Raw genomic sequence first — 19,661 nt, 5'->3', positions numbered from 1 at the left:
TTTATATATTTACGGCTGACACTGCTGTGATAAAGGTGGGGAGTAAAGAGGAAAGTGTTTCCTAAATACTGCAGGCAGGGCACATGCTGCTGTCCACAAGGAAACAATTATTCCAACTGTTTACACTTGGCTGGCTATTTTCCCAATCCCTTGAACTGCCATCTACGTTCTAGAACAGTGGTTCCCAAACTGGGGTTCATGAACCCCTGGGGGGGGTTTGTGAAATGTTACAGGAGGTTCTCGGGGAAAAATTCCCTAATGGTGGACAGAGCTGTCCCTAGGGACCCCGGGCAGCACGGGGCCAGCATCCCGGAGCCCCTAGACTTCCAGGAGCTAAGCAGATCAAAGTAAGCACATCTATCACACTGAGGAGATTTAAACTTCAAGACTCCTTATAAGAAATGGAAAGGGAGGTGGATATTTTTTGCTGTTTTTAAAATTAACTAGGCAGCTAGTATTGTTTTTAAAAGTATTATGAAGAACGAGTTTAAGCTTTGTTGTAATGTGTGTTTGCTTGAACTGCTCAAGGCCTGAATGCTTGTATAAGAGGAACTCTTTGAGTTGGCTTCTTAGATGCCTTCATGCTGTTTCACATCTGATATTTCTTGATGAAACATAGGAGCCTTGTCTTATAACAAGCTTATTCAAAGTGATGCAAGCTACAAAAGTGAGATCTTGGAAGAGTGTTGCCGCTTTCATAATGTAATAAAAATACTGGAATGATAAATAATTAATAATAGTGTGTAATAAGCATGTCATTAAAAAAATTTGTATTTCCAAGATCACTGCTTTTATAATTTATACTCAGGTAAAGGAGAAAATCCCTGGAAATATTCATTTTTTAGGAGGGGGTTCGCGAGACTTAACACTTTGGTGAAAGGGGTTCACAGGTTGTTAAAGTTTGGGAACCACGGTTCTAGAATGACCGTTCTTTGGATCCTCCAGAATTAGCCTGGTACTTAGCTCCTCTTCTGTCTCTTCTTGACTCGTCGCACTCTGAGGGCAAACGCTCCTTTGAGACCCTTTCCCTTTCCACACAGCTCCCTCCATTTCTCCCTCAAACCTTCGCTTCCTCTCGCTCTGTTTCTATGTGGCATTCTGAGTCTGCCACACACGACAGATAGCACATGGGCCATTGGTTAAACCAGTGGGGTCACATCAAGGGTGAGCTATCTCCACACTGCGGGGAAGGGGCTGGTCTGTTTAGGATATTACCGCTGGCTTTATCTTTTCATTATTTGTCAGAGAGCTGGCCCAAGGGACAGCTGGGAACAGGGCACAAGTAGATTAGGGGCAAAACTCTGACCCGTGTTATAGGTTGACTTCAGTGGGGTGGCCAGGATGTTACAGGGGGTAGGATACAGCCCTACATCTCCACTTCAAATTCAGCTTTGGACAGTAGGTGGTGAAAGCTATTGGCCTTGCATAGCTATTTGGTCTCACGTAAAATGAGTTCTCTTTAGATTCATACACGGAACCCCGTCACCATCGCACCTGAGTTGGTCATTTCAGTCCATCTTCCAGCAAGCGTCAGCTACAATCGCCATGGCTGACAGTCTCAGCAGAGACTTGGGAGCACAGAGACGGGGCTATCCCCTCGCTCCAAGAGGTGGCCCCTTCAGCTCAGGGTTCAGGCACATCAGGAAGGCAGCTGCATTGACAGAGCTCAGACGCCAAGTCTGTCCGTGCAGCATCTTCTGTGCACACGAACCACTACCAGACAGCCCCGGTGAGGTAATTCCTCAGGGAACGAAGCTGACATTAGTCTGAGTCTGAACTACTCTGCTATTACCAGAGGTTAAACATTGTAGGAAGAGAGACATTCCTGCATGAAATTAAAAACTGTACAAAGCAGAAAGCCAAAACGTCGGCTGTACGTGTCAGCTGGGCACGGTCCTAGGAAATAACCTTGACGTGGTGCTGGGGGAGGACAAGGGAGCTAAAGAACCCACAAAAATGGCTAGCAATGACTATCTTCACCAGGGAAGAAATGAAAACCCAACATGTTCCGATGAGCAACTCATGTGCACCCCAGGTACTGTAAAGCACCCCCTCTGGCTGGACGGCCTGCTCTAGTGCAGGGAGGACTTGGCTGGGACCCCAGAGATCTAGCTCTGCCCCCTCTGTGCTTGCCCTGAGAGGTAGGGCAAGTCACATCCCCTCTGTGCCTATTCCCCTCCCACCCTTGGCTATAGAGAAGCAAAGATCTTTGGGGAACAGGGACAGTCTCCCAGGGTGGGTTTGAACAGTGCCTGCCTGTGTGGCTGTGGAGGGCTGGCTGGCAGTTGATAGATTTTAAGGCCAGGGGCCCAGCTCCTGCACAGCCCAGTTGATCTGGTGCTGGTGAGGGTCAGCTCGGGGTAAGTGCCATGCAGATCCTCCCATCTGCCCTCCATGGAGGGGACATGGTAGGGCTGGAATAGCAGGGCTGTTTGGTCACTCCATCACCTGGGTTGGGAATAGGGGGAGAATCTCTTCCCCCAGCACCTATACCAACTATCCGAGCTGGAGAGTGGAGTGGGTCTCTCGTTGTCCTGGTTTTAAGATACGCCGCTGGCAATGAGAAGCCAGCTTTTGTCTCCCAGACAGCAGAGGTGGGGTCAGCAGAGAGGAAGATCTTTGGTTTTACAACATGCTAGTGGAGGCAGGGACACGGGCACATTGTACAGAGTCCAGCTGCTTCTCCAGGTCAGCTGCTGAGAGCACAGCATGTTGGTATTTTCAACATGAGGCAGGGAACGAAGAGGCCTGAGCTTCAAAGATGAGGCACACCCAGCACTCCCATTGATCGGGTCACTTAGTGAGGTGCCTAGGTAGGGATTTAGGTGCCTTCCTTTAGGCACCCACATTTGAAAACGCTGGCCAGAGAGTCTTTCCAGAGCCCTTCCTTGTGAATCAAACCTAGTGCTTGGCATGGGGTCTGCTCACAGAAGGAAGTGAGTGCTGACCCCTACTGGCACGTTTGTATATTCGCAGTATGTATCTGGTACAGATGGGTGTCATAGCCTCAAAGAAATGTCTTGGTTGAGAACATCGCTGGGGAGATGAACCTCCCGCTTTGAGATTTCAGTCTGTGTTTTTAAACCAGGGCTCCACGTGGCTGGGTGAGCTAGTGGCAGAATAGAAGGCTCTGAAAACCTGCATCTCTGGCAGCTGTAGGGGAGACGGGCATGCCCTGCTTGCAGTTGGTTGAACCAATCCTGGGATGGTCAGTCAAACCTTTCGAGCCTAAATATTGAGCCAGCAAGCTCACCGGAACAGGCTCTCAGGGACTGTGAATACAGGGGAAGCCACCTGTCAGGCCTTTCACTGCTGGACCTGCCTGTATCTCTGGAGGGGTTCAACAATGAAATGCGAACAAACTGGTCCTGGTTTTATCTGAACTAGGAGAGCTGCTCCTAGTCCAGCTACTGTAGGAGTCAGAACAGAATTAAAAAGAAGAGCACAAGATCCCCCCCCTCAGTTCATGACTTGGGCCATGTCTACACTTAAGCTTACAGTGGCACAGCTGTACCGCTGTAAGAGCACTTATGTAGCCGCATTACGCCATTGGGAGAGTATCAGAGGGGTAGCCGTGTTAGTCTGGATCTGTAAAAACCAACAGCGAGTCCTGTGGCACCTTTAAGACTAACAGAAGTATTGGAGCATAAGCTTTCGTGGGTGAATGCCCACTTCGTCGGATGCATGACTCTCATTGATGTAATGAAACCAGCTCAAAGGGCAGCCGTAGCTATGTCACTCTCCCACCAACATAGCGCTGTACACATGAGTGCTTATACCGGCAAAACTTATATTACTCAGATGTGGGTTTTTTCACACCCCGAGTGACAAACGTTTTGCCAACATATGTGCTAGTGTAGACCTCGCCTTGTTGGTCTAAACCCTTTACACCGGCAGATCTTTACCTGAATTCAACATTTAATCTCTTGGGCCAGTAGTGATACTAACACCTGTTTCTCAGCCCCTAGTGTACTCTTACATAGGAGACCTACAGTACACAAGCATGAATACAAGATGAATACACACAGGAAATACCCATGTGTGAGTGTCTCCATTTTGTTTTGACTTATGATCATTCATGGTCTGAGTGCAGGACTGGTCAGGAAGTTGTTCTCGTTAACCTCTTAGGATAGGACAAGAAGCAATGGGCTTAAATCACAGCAAGGGAGGTTTAGGTTGGAAATTAGGAAAAGCTTCCTACCTGTCAGGGGGGTTAAGCACTGGAATAAATTGCCAAGGGAGGCTGTGGAATCTCGGTCATCGGGGGTTTTTAAGAATAGAATAGACAAACACCTGCCAGGGATGGTCTAATTATTAAGTAGTCCTGCCTTGAGTGCAAAGGACGGGACTAGATGACCTCCCGAGGTCCGTTTCAGTCCTACACTTCTATGAAGTCTCTCTTGGGAGAGGAAGCGTAGGTAGTAGTTTAGAACTCAGGCCCCTGTTCTATTCCCTAAGTTTTGGCACCAATTCCCTCCCATATCCCCTAACCTCACTGCTTCAGTGTCTCCATCTTTAAGATGGGGACAACAATTCTTATCTCCCTCACAGGAGGTGTGTGGGAGTTAATGGAAGCTCATAAGTGCTAAAGATTACGGCGCATTCCCTTGGCATAAGTGTACTATTTTTCTCTTACCAATCTAAATAGTACAAGAAATAACACACACGCACAAGTGTTTTTTGGGCGGTCTCTGAATAAACGGATTCAGGAGCTCAGTGGCAAAGCTCTCTCCAGAAATACCAAAGGCGAACTCGAGTCTGCCTTCTGTGGCGCACAGTTCCATTAGGCAGCTCAGCTGCCGACCTACAATTTACTTATCAGTTTCCCTGGGGATTTTAATGTCCCACTTCAAGGCAAACATACGCTGCCCAAAGGCATGTTTTGGTGTCTGAGTTTGCAGAGGATTGTGTTTTCCCCATTGAAAGAGCATTACATACCAGGGGCCAGACCCTCCAGTGGCTTATGTTAGGGCTCTTTGGCCACTCACCCTGGTTGGTGCCAGTATGGAAAGGAAGCGGGGTACAATCAGAGAAATGAGGCCCGGCCACGATGATCCTCTGCTGCAGTTTGGGCACATGGCTGTTGCAGTCCAGCAGAAGCTAGAGCTGCTCTTAAGCAACTCTAAATCGAAGGCAAAGGAAAGGCCAGGCACAGAGCCGCACTAGGAACAGAATGCAACACAGAGCCGGGCCCTACGCCCCTGCCGCACACTGTGTGGAGATTGGTAGTGCCCATCCAGCTCACAAGTTTGCTGCTGGAGTTTTGATAATCTTGTTGCCTCCTGCCCTCTGCTGGCAAAGCGCATATTGTCATTTCCAGTGCATTGTAGCTACTGCATGGGGGGGGAGGAGGGGGGGGGAGAGGGGGAGAGAAGGACAGGTTCCTGCTTGAATGTTACCCACTGAATGAGAGTAACATTTACCTGCTTGCTGGTTTTTGACAAAATTTTCCCAGTGAACTGAATTTATGGAAAAATCAAAATCAAAATTCCCGAGCAAAAAGTTTCACTCAAAAGTTGACTCAGTTTCCCCAGCTGTAAGATGGGGATAAGGATATTGACCTCCTTTGTAAAGCAATTGGGGGATTGTGGATGAAGGGTGTTTGTACCAAGAGCGAGGTATTATATGAGGAAACTCATAATATCGAGATGGGGATAGCAAACTCACCCAACACTCCTACTAGAAGCTCTGGGCTTTGTTCAATATGCTCACATTTGGTTTCACTAGAAGCGTATCCCAGTGCTGTGCGTTCAGTAGAGCGGTGATCTGCATGGGACCGATAAGCTGGGCTGCATGTTCCTTTGGAAGCAGCGAATCTGTGAGCACGGCGAGTGCCCTGTGGAGCAGGGGCTGGACGCTCCAGGGAGATGCTTGGAGGTCAGGCTGGGCCTTTTGGCTAACCTGCAGAGCGACAGCAGGGCCTGCGAGGCCTAGAGGGGAGTGCTGGTGTTGCCTGTGGCCTATGGGGTTGAGGAGCTGGCCCACAGCAGGCACAGACAAGATGTTGTGAGGCTAAGGGCAGGGGGTAGTGAGGTGCCTCCCAGTCCTGCGAAGCGTCAGCCACCCTCCCCCTTTGAAAACAAGCCACTGTACACCGGAGACCCTCGGCAGCACCGCCCCCCTGTCCCCGGTGCACACCAGTACTAGCCACTAGCCTGTGGGCGAAGGGGAGGATGGCTGTGTTCAAGGGCCTTGCTTCTGTGACCCTGGCAAAGCACCTCAGCGAGCTGGGCCATGGGAGCCTGTTAGCAAGACCTCGTCTCCCCATCAGACTGTGCCCATTGGGTGCTTCATTTCGCAGGGCTAAGGACTGGGTGATGTATGAGCCACAGGCCTTGCAGGGAGGGATTTATACCAAGGGATGCCGCTACCTGTCAGCTTCCAGGCACACGGACAGCGCGGGGCCTCTCGGGTATTCCCACAAGCTGACTCCAGCAGCCAGCCTCACAGCCTAGGTCACCTGGCAATCGACAGGTGGAAGCAACAACTCAGCACCTGCGTGGTTCCCTGGCTGGAATCCCTGCCTACGAGCGGGCCGGGAGCCAGCCCCGCCTGAGCCATTCAGCAGCCTGGCTTGGGACCCATGGCTCTGGTACTGACCCCAGCGCACGGCTTGCTTTCTGGCCAGCAACCTGCAGTCCCCACCCCAGGGTTCACACAAGATGGGTTCAGGCTGGAAATTGAACCTCACGTACACACATAAATGCTCAAATTCCCCTGTCCACACCCCTCAACCCAGTCTCTCCAGGTCTTTAATCCTCCTGTTCCCCTACATTCTAACTCCCTTTCTCTTCAGGGTCCTGCCTGTCACATTCTCCCTTCATTACACTGCCTTCCTTCCTGCACCCCATCTTACCTTCCTCCCCATAAGTCTACCTGTCTGGGCCCTGTCCCAGCCTCCCCATGTTCCCTCACTACCTGTTCCCTGGACCACATACGCTGATTGGGAGACAGCTGCTTCCAACCCACTGGAAACGGGCAGGATGGGGGCAGTCTTACTAGGGCTACCTCATCTCCACTTGAGAATTGTGTAGGGAACTGGTGGGCAGCCATTTTAGCTGAGCACAGCCTGGCTCCATTCTCACAGTATGTGACAGTGACTGGTATTAGCCAGGTCTGAGCAGGTTACCAGCCTCAGAGCACCTCCTGATGGCAATGCACTGCAGGCCCTCTGCCTCAGTTTCCCCACCTGATCTGGTGATTTACATGGCTCAGCCCTCCAGCCAGGTCACTACAACACTTCAGTCCCCTTCCAGGAGGAACAGAATCCAGAGTCCCAGTTCAAACACAAAATAAAGGTGTGATTGGCCCAAACAGGCTTAGCACTCATCCCCTTTAGAGTTATTCATCCACTCACCCCCCTGGGCTCAGCTCTCATTCACTCTCCTACCTCTTCTGGTGAGACACCCCACTGCCAGGACCTATCAGGTCCCAAGGTACTTCCAAATTGTTCCTTGTCAATGCCTGTCTTCCCTCCAGGCAGGCTCAACCAGGCATCAGTGCTAGCTCAGCTCCGGGCTAGGGTCTTCTCTCACCCCATAAATGTTATTGATCTGTACTCCTCCTAACCCAGCCCCCAACTGAGCAGGGCCTTCCCTTTTTAGCCTCCTCCCTTCAGACCTGGCACCCCTACAGGTGTAGCAGGAGGGGCTGATTGGGCCTACAGCCGCACATTAACCCTTCCAGGTCCGGGTGGGGTCTGTGTGAAATGGACAAGAGGCAGAGAACTGGCAGCAAAAGGATTCGTGGCGTGTCTCCCCTCAGTTACCCTGCCTGATTTCTGATGGCAGATGGGCTCGGACAAGCCACGCCTTCTGTCTTGTCATTATGCTAACTGGTTTGTTTTAACAAGAATAGTGATCAAGTCCTGCCCCAGTAAGACATGCATGCGCTCGGGACTTTAAATCAAAGCCATCTTTATATCATATGTTGTTGTTGCCCCTTCAGTTTAGCTGTGAGTTCCGATTTGCTGCAAAGGTCCATTTAATGGCATTGCTTTTGCACTCGAATGTCCAAAACCAGAGCCTGATGCTGCAGCTGTTATAAAGCACAGATTTTCACAGGGGCCTAAGGGAGTTTGACACCAAAGTCCCACTGAGTTTCAGTGGGTTTTGGTACCTAATTCCATTGGGCTCTTTTGAAAATCTCAGCTTACATCAATAGCAAGGTTCCTACTGACTTCAATGAGAGCAAGCTTGGCCCCTAGTAATAGCTCATTTGTACCAAAGAGAAGCTGGTGCGATTATCTCAGTGTTGCTCAGCACATGGTATTTAGACCAAAGGACTGGAAAATATAAATAAGGTGATTTTAAATGTAAAATGTTATTAATTATTATTTCTTAATATTATCACCCTCTTCTCTGTAGCCACAGCAGAGCCTAGAGGTGCAACCAAGATCAGGGCCCCATAGTGCTAGGTGCTGTACAAACACGTAGGAGACAGTCCCTGCCCTGAAGAGCTTACAGTCTAAATAGACACGTTAGAGGGGAAACTGAGGCACAGAGAGGTGAAGTGACTTGCCCAAGGTCACCCAAAAGGTCAGTGGCAGTGCTGGGAACAGGATGCAGGTCTCCTGAGGCCCAGTGTATTGAACAAATCTGCCTCTCTGAATGAGCCCTCCAATATACTGTATATTTTGGACTAAACTACGGTAAATTTTTTAAGGCTTCCTGCCTCAAAGATGCTCTGTATAAATACATTGTCCTCATGCTGATATTTTAAACACTTACTAATGGTTTGGTAGCAAAGATTTGCAAAGAAATCCTGACAGCTGCCCAGAAATATAGACCAGAACAGTGGGGGAAAAAATCATTGCAGTGTGTGACACGTCTGTAAAAATTCCTAAACAGGATTAGAGTCCTTCATGAAAATTCATCTCCAGAGTAAGCCCATAAGCGACTTACAAACCCCTTCCTCTGAAAACTGTTGTTTAGCTTCCATCTTTGATTTGCCAGCTCTCTTACTAATGCATGGAAAGTCTCAGTTAGATTTTTGTTGTCAACAGCAAAAATAAAATATCCTGAGCAGAATATATTAGGGTTAGGGAGGGATCTCTTCTTCCGTCTCTCTAATGTTATTACACTTGAACCTTGCTAATTCTTTGCTCCCCTGCAAACATCAGAGCCACAATATGGCATCAGTTTTTAAGGAGAATTCCTGAATGAAATTCTCCCAACCGACCCCCGATAAATGTCACAAAAGACCAGCCGGGTTGGCCCATTTCTCAGCAAAGATTTAATAGTACTGAGCTGCAATTGGCTCTCATATTATAATGATTTGCCTAAAAATAGTAATGTGCAGTGTTACTTGGAGTCTGGTTTGTTTTGTATTGAGAGAGAGGTTCTGTTTCAAGGTATATGATGGACCAAAGTTTCTTTCTTTTCATTTCTTTCCTGGGTGCAAAGCACTGAATTATCATGTTGAGGGTTCCAGATTTGTCATGGAATTTTTTATAAAAAAAATCACAGTCATGGTAAATTTAGTAAAAGTCATGTCTGCGCCACGATTTTTGATTAAAAAAAAATGCCCTGACAAATGAAGGGGTACTGACTACCTCCAGCAGCATCCTCTCCCCCAGCATCCCAACCCTAATCCTGGCCTAGAAGGGAAGGAAGGCAAGGGCTGGAGAATGAACCCACCCACACTCATCCTGGGCAGTGGTGGCTCCTGTGCCCCGTAGAGCTGAACCTGGCTCTCTGCTCCAGGTGCTGCAACCTGGTATGCTGGATTGCAGCGCCACTTAGATTTGGCCTGCTGCCTAGCTCCTCGCCATCATGATGGAGGGGTGGCTGGGCCAAATCTGAGCCAAATCTGTGACCCCACAACTGGGTTGCAATTCCCAGAGTGGGGAGCTAGGCCCAGCCCCACGAGACAGGAGCTGCAGCTGCAAGGTAAGTCGCGGCCACAGAAAAAGATCATGGTCAAATAGGAAAATCACACTATCCATGATTTTTTTTTCCTGCCATGACAAACCTGCAGCTGTAATCATGTTGCTTGTAAACGTTCACAGATCCTGCTGCCCTACTGTGGTTCCTTGCTAGGGACAGTGTGCCAATGTCACTTCCTGGTGACGGCTTTTCTGTTGTCTTACGGGGGTTACTCTGCAGGTTGCCAGTGATGGGACTGGGTTTGCTGTTCACTTGTTCAAAGGAGCAGGTGCAGCAAAGTGATAACTAAGATAGATACATAGAGCATGTTCTGGTGGGCTGACTCGGTTCTCTTATCATGACATTATTAATATTTCCTGGGGACGGCTTTCATCTCACTCCAAATGTAGCTAGATCTTTGCAGGGATTAGTTTGCAGGTCACTCTGGATTTTATGGAGCAGCCATTTTATTTTGTCTGCCTTAATCCTAGGGTTTTACAGTAGGTGAGGTGTGACAAGCAAAGCACGGAATCCCTGCCCTGAGGATCATGCAGAACTGCACTAGCTGGTTTTAAGGTTGATTCTTTTCCAAAGCTTCTACTACTATTTGTGTCTTTTCTGGGACATCAGGATGTCAACATACTTGCTGCCCCTCCTCTGGACTGTTTATCTGGTGGACTGTGTATTCTAGTAATGGGCTTTGTTAACCCTTTATTTTTGCTAACTAATTAAAAAAAACCCTCATTTTCCCATGCTCTGTCTTATTTATAGGACTTGCAGTCAGGCTTGTCCCTAGCTGGGCTAATTTGGTACGTCTGTGTACGTTGCTGTTTTAATGTTAGCATTTGCTTGTGGCAAGGCTCAGGACGATTGTGTGATACGCCTGCGTTGCCCTTGGAAAATATACTTTCCTGGGATCAAAGTACTGGGAAAATGTTAATTTATTATACCCTGGAGAAATGGAATCAACTATTTCTCGTATGTGGTAGCAATGGAATAACCCCCAGTAGGGGTGTTTAGTTTGCTAGTTTGTAATATGCGTGTACATAAAACTGCATGCACATTACAAGTATTAAAATATAGCAATGTCTATTACATGCAATCACTGCTGAGGTGCATTTAATTAGACTGTTCTCCTTTGAGTATTTGGAGTGGATCATGCACAGAAAAATCTGCATTTTTCTTCCTCAAGCTGTGAATGGTATTTTTTTTTTTGTTTAAATAATGTAATATGACGCCAGGAAAGAAAAAAGGGGCAGAAACCTGATCTCAATGGATAAGTAAAACTCCAATTAATGTTTAACAAGCTAGAATGGTCCGATGGGACAATAGTGGCGTGATCCGGCACATCCACGCCCAAAAGATTTCGGGAAGCACGTGGAAATCTGAGGGGGGAAGTGGCAACACCGAGTGTGTGTGTGAGGGGAGCACTTGCCATTCGCTAATCGGGCTCAGCCGCAGCACGAGCAGCTGGCGGAGCAGACTGCGCTCCCCACAGAGCTCAGCCCGCGCGCCCCGAAAGGCTCTGCGCTAGCCGGGTTCTAGGCTCCGCCTCGCGCCTCCTAGCCGGGTTCTAGGCTCTGCGGCCCCCGATCCCTGGGTTCTAAGGCTCCCAGGAGCATGGGCCGCTGCCCCCGCGCTCTGCTGCTGCTGGGCGCGCTGGCCCTGCTGGCCCCGGGCCCCGCTGCTGAGGATGACCACGACGAGGACGACGAGCTGGTGCTGTCCTTCCCCTCCGAGGAGGAAAACCAGACGGAGGTCGGGAAGCACCTGGGCTCGGCCGCTTTCTACAGGACGAACAAGGTGAGCGGCGTCGGGGCAGGCGGCAGAGGGGGCTGGGGCGCGGGCGGCCCGGCCCGGCTGCCCCTTGGCGAGGGGCACGTAGCCCGCCCTTGGGAAGGGAGCTGGCGGCTGGCACCGCCGGGGACTCGGGACCCGGGACCGGCCCGGGGGCCGCCGAGCACCAGGGCACGCGGCCGGGGAGCCGCCTGGTGCAGAAGAGACGCTTGAGCGGCTCAGCCTGGGGCGAGGCAGGGGAGCCCCGGGGGTAGGGCACGAGGCCGGGGGAGCTGCTTTCTGGTTCTGCCTCTGGCTCCTCGGCTGATCTTGGGCAAGCCCCTTAGCCGCGGGGTGCCTCAGTTTCCCTGGTTCGTGCACATGGCTCCGCTGCAGCTTTGCGTGCCACCCACATGCAAAATAAAACGAAGAACTTGCTCCACAGCGCCGGCTTCTGCCCCGTGGGGCTGCCCAGCTCCGGCCGTGGCCACCTGGCGCATGAGCTCCCCCCTCCGGACCACCCACCTCCCCAAGTCCTTTCCCCTCGGGGGGCAGGACCATAAGTGCTGGAAATAAGGGTGCTAGGGGGGCAGCAGCACCCCCGGCTTGAAATGGTTTCCATCATAAACGAGTTTGGTTCAGCACCCCCCCCCCCCCCCCCCCCCCCCCCCCCCAAAATTGTTCCAGCACCTCTGGGCAGGACCCAACTCTCTTCCCACCCCCAAGGCCTCCAATCCCTCAGGGGCAAGAGCCTCCTCTTCCCCCAGGAGAGTCTCCCCCACCCCCAAGGGCAAGACCTGATTCTCCCCCACCCCCAGGACTCCCTCTCCAGGAGGGCAGGACCTTCCCTCACAGATAAAATGAATAAAACAAACTGTTACAAAGAATAACAAGAATTTTGCAGGCTCTAGGTGCGCTGCTGCTTGCCCACCTGTGGGACCTCCTGCTAAAAGGTCTCTGTGTTAGTGCTGTGGGTTGTGATGATGATCAGGTGGATGTCGGCATAAAAGAGCTGCCGATGCAGAACTGACATGCCTAGAGCCTCTTGTGCAGCAGGCGAGAGGCGACTGTGCCATGGGATGGCAAGAGGGATGTGTGCATGCCACCTTGTCGGTGTGAGCTCCCTGGATGGCAGTTGAGTGTCTCTTGTGCCCTGTGACAGCCAGAGAAATCAAATAAATAAGGCTCTGTGCTGTGGAGCATGCAGGGCTGGAGGATTGCAAAGCAGCCATGCTTGGGAAGGAGGCTTAGAGAAGTTCACAGCAGGGTGTGGGGGCATGCAGTGACTTGTGGCACTAACTTGTTGCAGCTACGATGGGCTGGTGCCTTAGGCTGTGGACCTGGCCACAGTAGTTTGTTTCCTACCTCTTCTGGGAGCAGGCTCTTAAGCCCTTGTAGACCCAACTGTGTGACTTTGGAAACAGAGCTCTGGTGGGACTCTTTTCTTACCCTTGTGGAGGGGAGGGTTTGGCTAGTTCGGTTAGTGATGCGGCAAGCTGCAGGTGCAGAAGGATTTGGGGAGGAGAGCAGTTGGCATGGGCTGAGAGTGAGGGAGGGTTCTGGTCACTGAGGGTGGGATTGACTATATGGGATGGGGCTGGGTTTGTGTCCCACCCGCTGACCTGCTAGACTGTGCACTTAACCCTCATTCTTGCCTTCTACCTCCCCATGATGAATTGGTGATTTCACACTGTTTGGGGCCTTGGTAAGATGTTTTCCAAGTATAATGCAGTTGCCACAGCCATGGCATAGAGAGCGTCTGTGTCCATGCAGTTTAACAGTGTTGCCAGCTCTCATAAGTTTTTCTTCCAAGTCCCAGCTCCTGGAGTCAAGTGATGATGTAAAAATCTTCCTTTTGTTTTGTAAGTTTCTAGCCCTTATGGTTGCAGAGGACAATTTAGAAATGTGATCCAATGGGCTCTGCAGACCCAAAAACCAGAAGCCAAAGACAACCTACATTATTTTTTAAAAAATCTCATGCCTGTGAAGCCAATCTCGTGATTTTTGAATGGTTAGAGCTCACAATACTGCACACAGTTCTTTCCTTCTGATCATGTGTAGATTACATTACAAAATGAACTCTGCTGTGCTGATTAAAGTAACAGCTCAAGCGACTGAGCTTGCAGTGAGAATTTGAACAGCAGTGTTTGCTCTGTGAAGGTGCATGGCTTTGAAAAACCTGCTTCTGCTTGTTTAAATTCAGGACATGTGGAGATTACCCGGGCAGTACATAGTGGTGCTGAAGGAGGAAACTCATAAATCCCAGACAGAGCGAACCATCCACAGGCTGCAAGCTCGAGCAGCGAAGCATGGCTACCTAACCAAAATCCTTCACATCTTCCAGGATCTGTTCCAGGGGTTTCTTGTTAAGATGAGCAGCGATGTGCTGGATATGGTAAGAGGATGTTGCCCATCTGTCTTTTCAGCCTGCACTGGTTTTGTTTTCTGTTCAGAGGCATCTGGGGTAGGGCAGGCAGTGTGGAGAGCAGGTTTTTTTCCCAGTGGTAACAGTTCTGTTTGAGGCAAGAAACATGTAGATTGAAAGGCAGGCAGGCAGGAAAGTAACATAACCTGGAAGTAAAAGGATCCAACCTAGAGAATGTTTGTCTGTCTCGATAGTGAGAACATCTAGAGTTGCAAGAGTAAGGATTAAAATACCACCTCTCCATCCACATGTTTGCAAGGTTCCTGAATCCTCATGCTTCAGGGCAGGGCCGGCTCCAGCTTTTTTGCCGCCCCAAGTGGCGAAGCGGGGAAAAAAAAAGAAAAAGAAAAAGCTGATCGGCAGCACTTTGGCGGCAGCTCAATCGCGCCGCTTCATTCTTCGGTGGCGAGTCCTTCGCTCCCTCTCTTCCACTTCGGCGGCAGTTCAAAGAGGAAGAGAGGGACTGAGGGACCCACCGCTGAATGCTGCCGAAGACCCGGACGTGCCGCCCTTTTCCATTGGCCGCCCCAAGCACCTGCTTCCTTTGCTGGTGCCTGGAGCCGACCCCGCTTCAGGGCACAAACTAATCTCTAATTTACGGGTTTAAGGAAGAAACTTTCCTGTGGGTTGATTATTCCATAACAGCCTGCATGAGGCTTTTTGTAACTTCCTCTGAAGCATCTGGTGCTGGCCACTGTCCAACACAGAATCTGGATTAGGTGGACCTTGGGTCTGACCCGTTCGGCAATTCCACTGTCCCTCTCCAATCTGACAAAAGTCATTGCGCTGATTTTGCATACCTGCTTTCCGATGCCCGCTGCTTTGTGTGGGATCTCACTGATATTTGAAACAAATTGTGAATGGTGGGTCTGTAAAACTCAGAAAGAATCCAAAGTAAGGCAGATCCAATCAGGAATCCAAGGTGATGCAAGTCCCAGGTACTCTACCCACATGGCTGGATACAGACTTGTGGCTGCTAGTCATATGTCTTCACTGATCAAAGAGCACGTGGGAGTAATTTGCAGTTAAGCTGAGGCAATACAGTGCTCCTCTTCTGAGGAGGTGATTGAGAAGAACATGGAATTTCCACAGGAGAAGAAATTCAGTTAAGGAGCTGTTTTACTTTGTGTTCTCTCTTGACAGGGCTGCTACAGATTTAGGAACCTGGGCCATTCACAAGTTCTTTGTTTTTGCTGCATTAGGGCAATCATTTTGCAGTTGCAGACATGGACGTCAGCAACTCTCCATCTCCCCACAGCCCTACTCCGTCAGGCTGTTTGGGGTTGTGTGAGCGTGTTGCCACATAGCGACTTGAGTTTGAGGGCTGCCCTTTGCTCCCAGGGCAGCGGGGAGTGCCTGGCACTGATCTCTATAATTACGCTTTGCACTTTCCACTTGAGGATCTCAGAGCGCTTTGCTGAATTTAACCTCACAGAACTGAGGCACTGAAATTAGTAAATGAATGTGGTAGAGTGAGGCCTAGAACCCGAATTCCCTGACAGCCAGATCTGTGCCTTAGCCATCAGACCATCCTTCCTATGTCTCTAGGAACACCCCTGGCCTTCCAGAGCAAATGGCATTGATGAGCTCTGCAGGGAGCTGCATCCAGCACTGCTCACAGGAAAGTCAGGTCACTGTGGTACATGCGTATTCTAGCAAGGAGAGCTACAAAGGGCACAACCTTGGAGCTACAGGGGCAACCGCTGGAGGTTTAGTATCCTGTAAGTGCATTGGGAGGCTCCTGCTCTCTGCCAGCATTTTGTCTGTGGTTGCACCTCTGCTTGGAGCTCTCCCACCCTAGTGGAAGATACTGGTCATGTGGGTGGGGTTGGACAGGCCGGAATGGGCACATCAAGAATATTGTGAAACTCATTGTGACCGTCATCAGTCTTAGAGCCAGTTCCCCTTGGAAATCGAGGCTACTGCATGGCTCTGTCGGTTCTTCATCCCATGTGCAGGGTTCCATAGTACAGCTATGGGACAGGAGCGAATGGGGCTGGAATATCTGGAGTAACAAATCCTGCTCTCACACTCAGAGTGAGGACTATGTTCTCCACTGTGTGAACTGGTGCAGCGCCACTGACTCCAGGGCATCCGTTTACACCCACAGAGTGTTTGGCCCCTAATGTGCCGCTCTGAGTCTGGGATTGATTTGACATCGTTTTCCCCCCACATTCGACAAATAAAGCTCTGCGGGGGTGTCATCCTGCTGGTTGGGCTGTGACCAGTTGAGCACCCAGCTCTCATCAGCTTCAGTCATGCAGGGTCAGAGCCTAAATCTTTATTCAGGAGAGAATAAGCCACCTGCCTTGGGCAGCTGCCATCTTTCCTGGCCCGGTGCGAGGAAGCTGCTAGATAGAACAGCTGAGAGCATCCCATGTGGTTTCTGACTGTGTGGTGTGCACCAAGTACTGTGTCCAGGCCATCTCTCTCTGATGTTTCTTTTGCACAGGCTTTGCGGCTGCCGCACGTTGAGTACATTGAAGAGGACTCCTACGTGTTTGCTCAGAGCATTCCCTGGAACCTTGGCAGGATCGTCCCGGCACAGTACAAGTCTGGCGAATATAACCCTCCCAGTAAGGGCTCCCTCTACCCTCTTTGAATTTATTTTAAAGGAGAATTCATAGGGCAGCAGACGATTTCCAGGGGCAAAATTGCACCCTCCAAACGCATGCAGAGAGAGTAGGAAACCTGCGCAAATGTAGTTCCAAGTGTGTGCAGAAAAGTGGGAGAACATGAATCTCAGACAGCACCTTTCTCCCTACCCCAGTGGGACTGATGTCTTCTTCTCCAGGGAGTTTGTTGGCATCTTTGGCACTCTGAGCTTTTGAGGGGGCGAGGCTTGCTAGGGAGGGGGCTGAGCCAATCAACTCTCCATGGTAACCTTCCCCTCCAATTCTGGGATACATTTAGCTTGCGAGGACAGGGCAGGTTGGCATCCTCTGGAGCAGAGCCCTTGGTCTACATTGTTTTCTCCTGCTCTCCCTGCAGCTCGATATTGCCTTCTGCGCTTCCTTAGGAGGATGGAGTCGAACGGAAGAAACCACTATAGCTGTGGTTCTAGGGGGCCAGGGAGCTTGCATAACTACCCTGGAAGTCAGTGGGAGCTGTGTGCATGCAGAGTTTGCAGGATTGGGCCCTATATAGGCACTGGATGGATGCATTGTTTGTTGTTATTTCCCTTGCAAGCCACTGTTCGCAAGAATTGATAACTTGGCTGTAAAAATGTAGCCATGTGGTTTGTAAGATGGCAGTGCCCAGAAAACATCTGTGTCTCATCGGCTAGAGTGCTGGACTGATGACAGCTACGACTGCTCTGGTCATGACAGGGTGCGTTGCTTTCTGAGGGCATTGCTGCCTTTCACTGACTGCGCCGTGGCTTGTGTTTGGTAGATAAAGGAGATCTGGTTGAGGTTTACCTGCTAGACACCAGCATCCAGAGCAACCATCGGGAGATAGAGGGCAGAGTGTTTGTGACGGACTTCGAGAACGTGCCAGAAGAGGACGGCACACGCTTTCACAGACAGGTGAGTGAGCCCGTGGGCTCTGTCAGGGTCCTGGGCTCTCACTGCCTGTGAGAGGAACAGCTTGGGCTGGTGGAAAGTTTTCCGTCAAAACTGTTCTTCAGCGGAAAATGGAGTTTTTGATTATAGTTTTTCATGAAAAAGTGTTGGATTTCCATGGACGATTTCACTCTGTCATGGTGACACCCAAAAATTCAGCCAAACATTTCTATTGGGATATGCTGCCATAGTGCCGCCTATCCCTCTGCTCTGTGGGCCGGGCTTGCTAGCTGGACTCCATCTCCCATGAAGCACCCTGGCCAGGGGCTCCCATGATGCACCACCTCTCCAAGAGGGGAGACTGTAGTCCCTCCTGGGAGATGCAGTCCAACCAGGGAACCGGATGCAGAGGAGAATGGGAGGACGAGGCACCCAGATTATGACTTCATGACGTGCTGCGGCAGCATTTCTCAATCAGAACTTCCTGGGCTTTGAACGCTTTCTGATTTTCTAATTTGAGCTGAAAAACCAAGTTTTCTCTGTGTGTGTGGAGAGGGGAACCCCCATTTTCCAATCACCTCTAGCAACAGCTTCAGGGAAGATAGCACAGCGACTGATGCCAGGGCACTGTCTACATGAGGGTTTTCTGCTCTGTTTGATGGAGGATGCCAAACACAGCTCACCTCCACACGCGCTGTCCTCTATTGTCCTGCTGATGTGGAGTCCCACACGTGCTTTAACCAGGCCTGCTCCACCCCTGTTTTGAATTCCTGTTACACAGTGGGTGTTTCGTTTGTGCCTATGCCACCTACACAGTTGTATTCATAGGCTCTTGGCCTTGGTAGAGTTCCTTGAGCCAGTATTCTGAATTGGAATTATTAGCTGAAGGGTCTTGGCTCCAGAAACGCCGGAATTCTTACTACCGAGTTCGGCTACTGACTTGCTGGATGACCTAGGCAACCTCTCTGTGCCTCAGTTTGCACATCTGTAAAATGGGACTAATAACACCTGCCTCATAAGGGTATTGTTAGGCTTGCTTAGCTAGTATTTGCATATGGGCTCAAAGGCTAAGAACACCTGCATCTCCGGTTCACAGCCTAGGGCCTTCAGTGGGATTGGAGGGTGCCCAGCAAGGATGGTTAGATGGATAACAAGACTATCCAGAGTTAATGCAAACAAAGAATTTTGGAAGGGATAAAACCTCATGCTTCAGGGCTTAGGCTAGACTCTAACTACTAGGGATCTGGGGCAAAATTAGTACTTGGTCCTGCTAGTGAAGGCAGGGGGATGGACTCTGACCTTTCAAGGTCCCTGCCAGTACTAGAAGATAGGATATCTCCATTAATTTATTTATATTTATTTATTTATAAGCATCTGGTGCTAGCTGCTGTCAGACACAATACTGGGCTAGATGGACTATGGGTCTGACCCAGCCAGCAATTCCTGTGTTATTTAGCAGCTGTGTCACTGAAAATAGCTAATACACTAGAGAATAGCATAGAAGTGTCATGATAAAAATGGTGGTAGCAAATAAAGGGCCCGATCCTGCACGCACCGACATGCAGGAGTCCCTCTATATTGACGTCAGTGGAACCACTATCCTGCGTGTGAGAGTGTTTGCAGGATTGGGCCCAAGCGTGTGTAGTGGGGCCAACGCATGGGATGGTTCTGGAAACGTTTGCTGCCTTGCTTGACTTCCCCTCTTTGGCAGGCCAGCAAGTGCGACAGCCACGGAACCCACATGGCCGGGGTGGTGAGCGGGAGGGACGCTGGCGTGGCTAAGGGAGCCAGCGTTCGCAGCCTTCGGGTGCTGAATTGCCAAGGCAAGGGCACGGTCAGTGGGACCCTGATTGGTGAGTAAGAACCATCGAGGTGTGTCATGTCTAACCCTCGAGAGCCTGATGGGACAGTTGGGAGTTTAGGGCCAATTCAACGCCCACTGAAAGCCAACGCCCATTGGCTTCAGTGACACTTGGCTCCGGCCTGTGGGGCCAGATTGTCAGAAGTGCTCAACTCCCATTTAAAGAAGAACAGGAGTACTTGTGGCACCTTAGAGACTAACAAATTTATTAGAGCATAAGCTTTCGTGGC

General features: G+C 50.3%; 1 protein-coding gene across 1 annotated transcript in view; it reads left to right on the top strand.

The window, feature by feature from the left end:
* The first annotated feature begins 11,222 nt into the window (after positions 1-11,222).
* Positions 11,223-19,661, top strand: part of PCSK9 (proprotein convertase subtilisin/kexin type 9) — a 24,615-nt gene continuing 16,176 nt past the window's right edge. Inside the window, exons 1-5 of the mRNA XM_034779688.1 lie at positions 11,223-11,669; positions 13,846-14,037; positions 16,520-16,643; positions 17,461-17,594; positions 19,282-19,423. Of these exons, the coding sequence (XP_034635579.1) occupies positions 11,487-11,669; positions 13,846-14,037; positions 16,520-16,643; positions 17,461-17,594; positions 19,282-19,423 (775 nt within the window). The 5' untranslated portion in view covers positions 11,223-11,486. The remainder of the gene's footprint in view (positions 11,670-13,845; positions 14,038-16,519; positions 16,644-17,460; positions 17,595-19,281; positions 19,424-19,661) is intronic.

The sequence above is a fragment of the Trachemys scripta genome, chromosome 8 (assembly GCF_013100865.1).
Source record: "Trachemys scripta elegans isolate TJP31775 chromosome 8, CAS_Tse_1.0, whole genome shotgun sequence".
NCBI lineage: Eukaryota > Metazoa > Chordata > Testudines > Emydidae > Trachemys > Trachemys scripta.
Note: the sequence above shows the minus strand (reverse complement) of the source record. Positions and strands in the feature narration are given on the sequence as shown.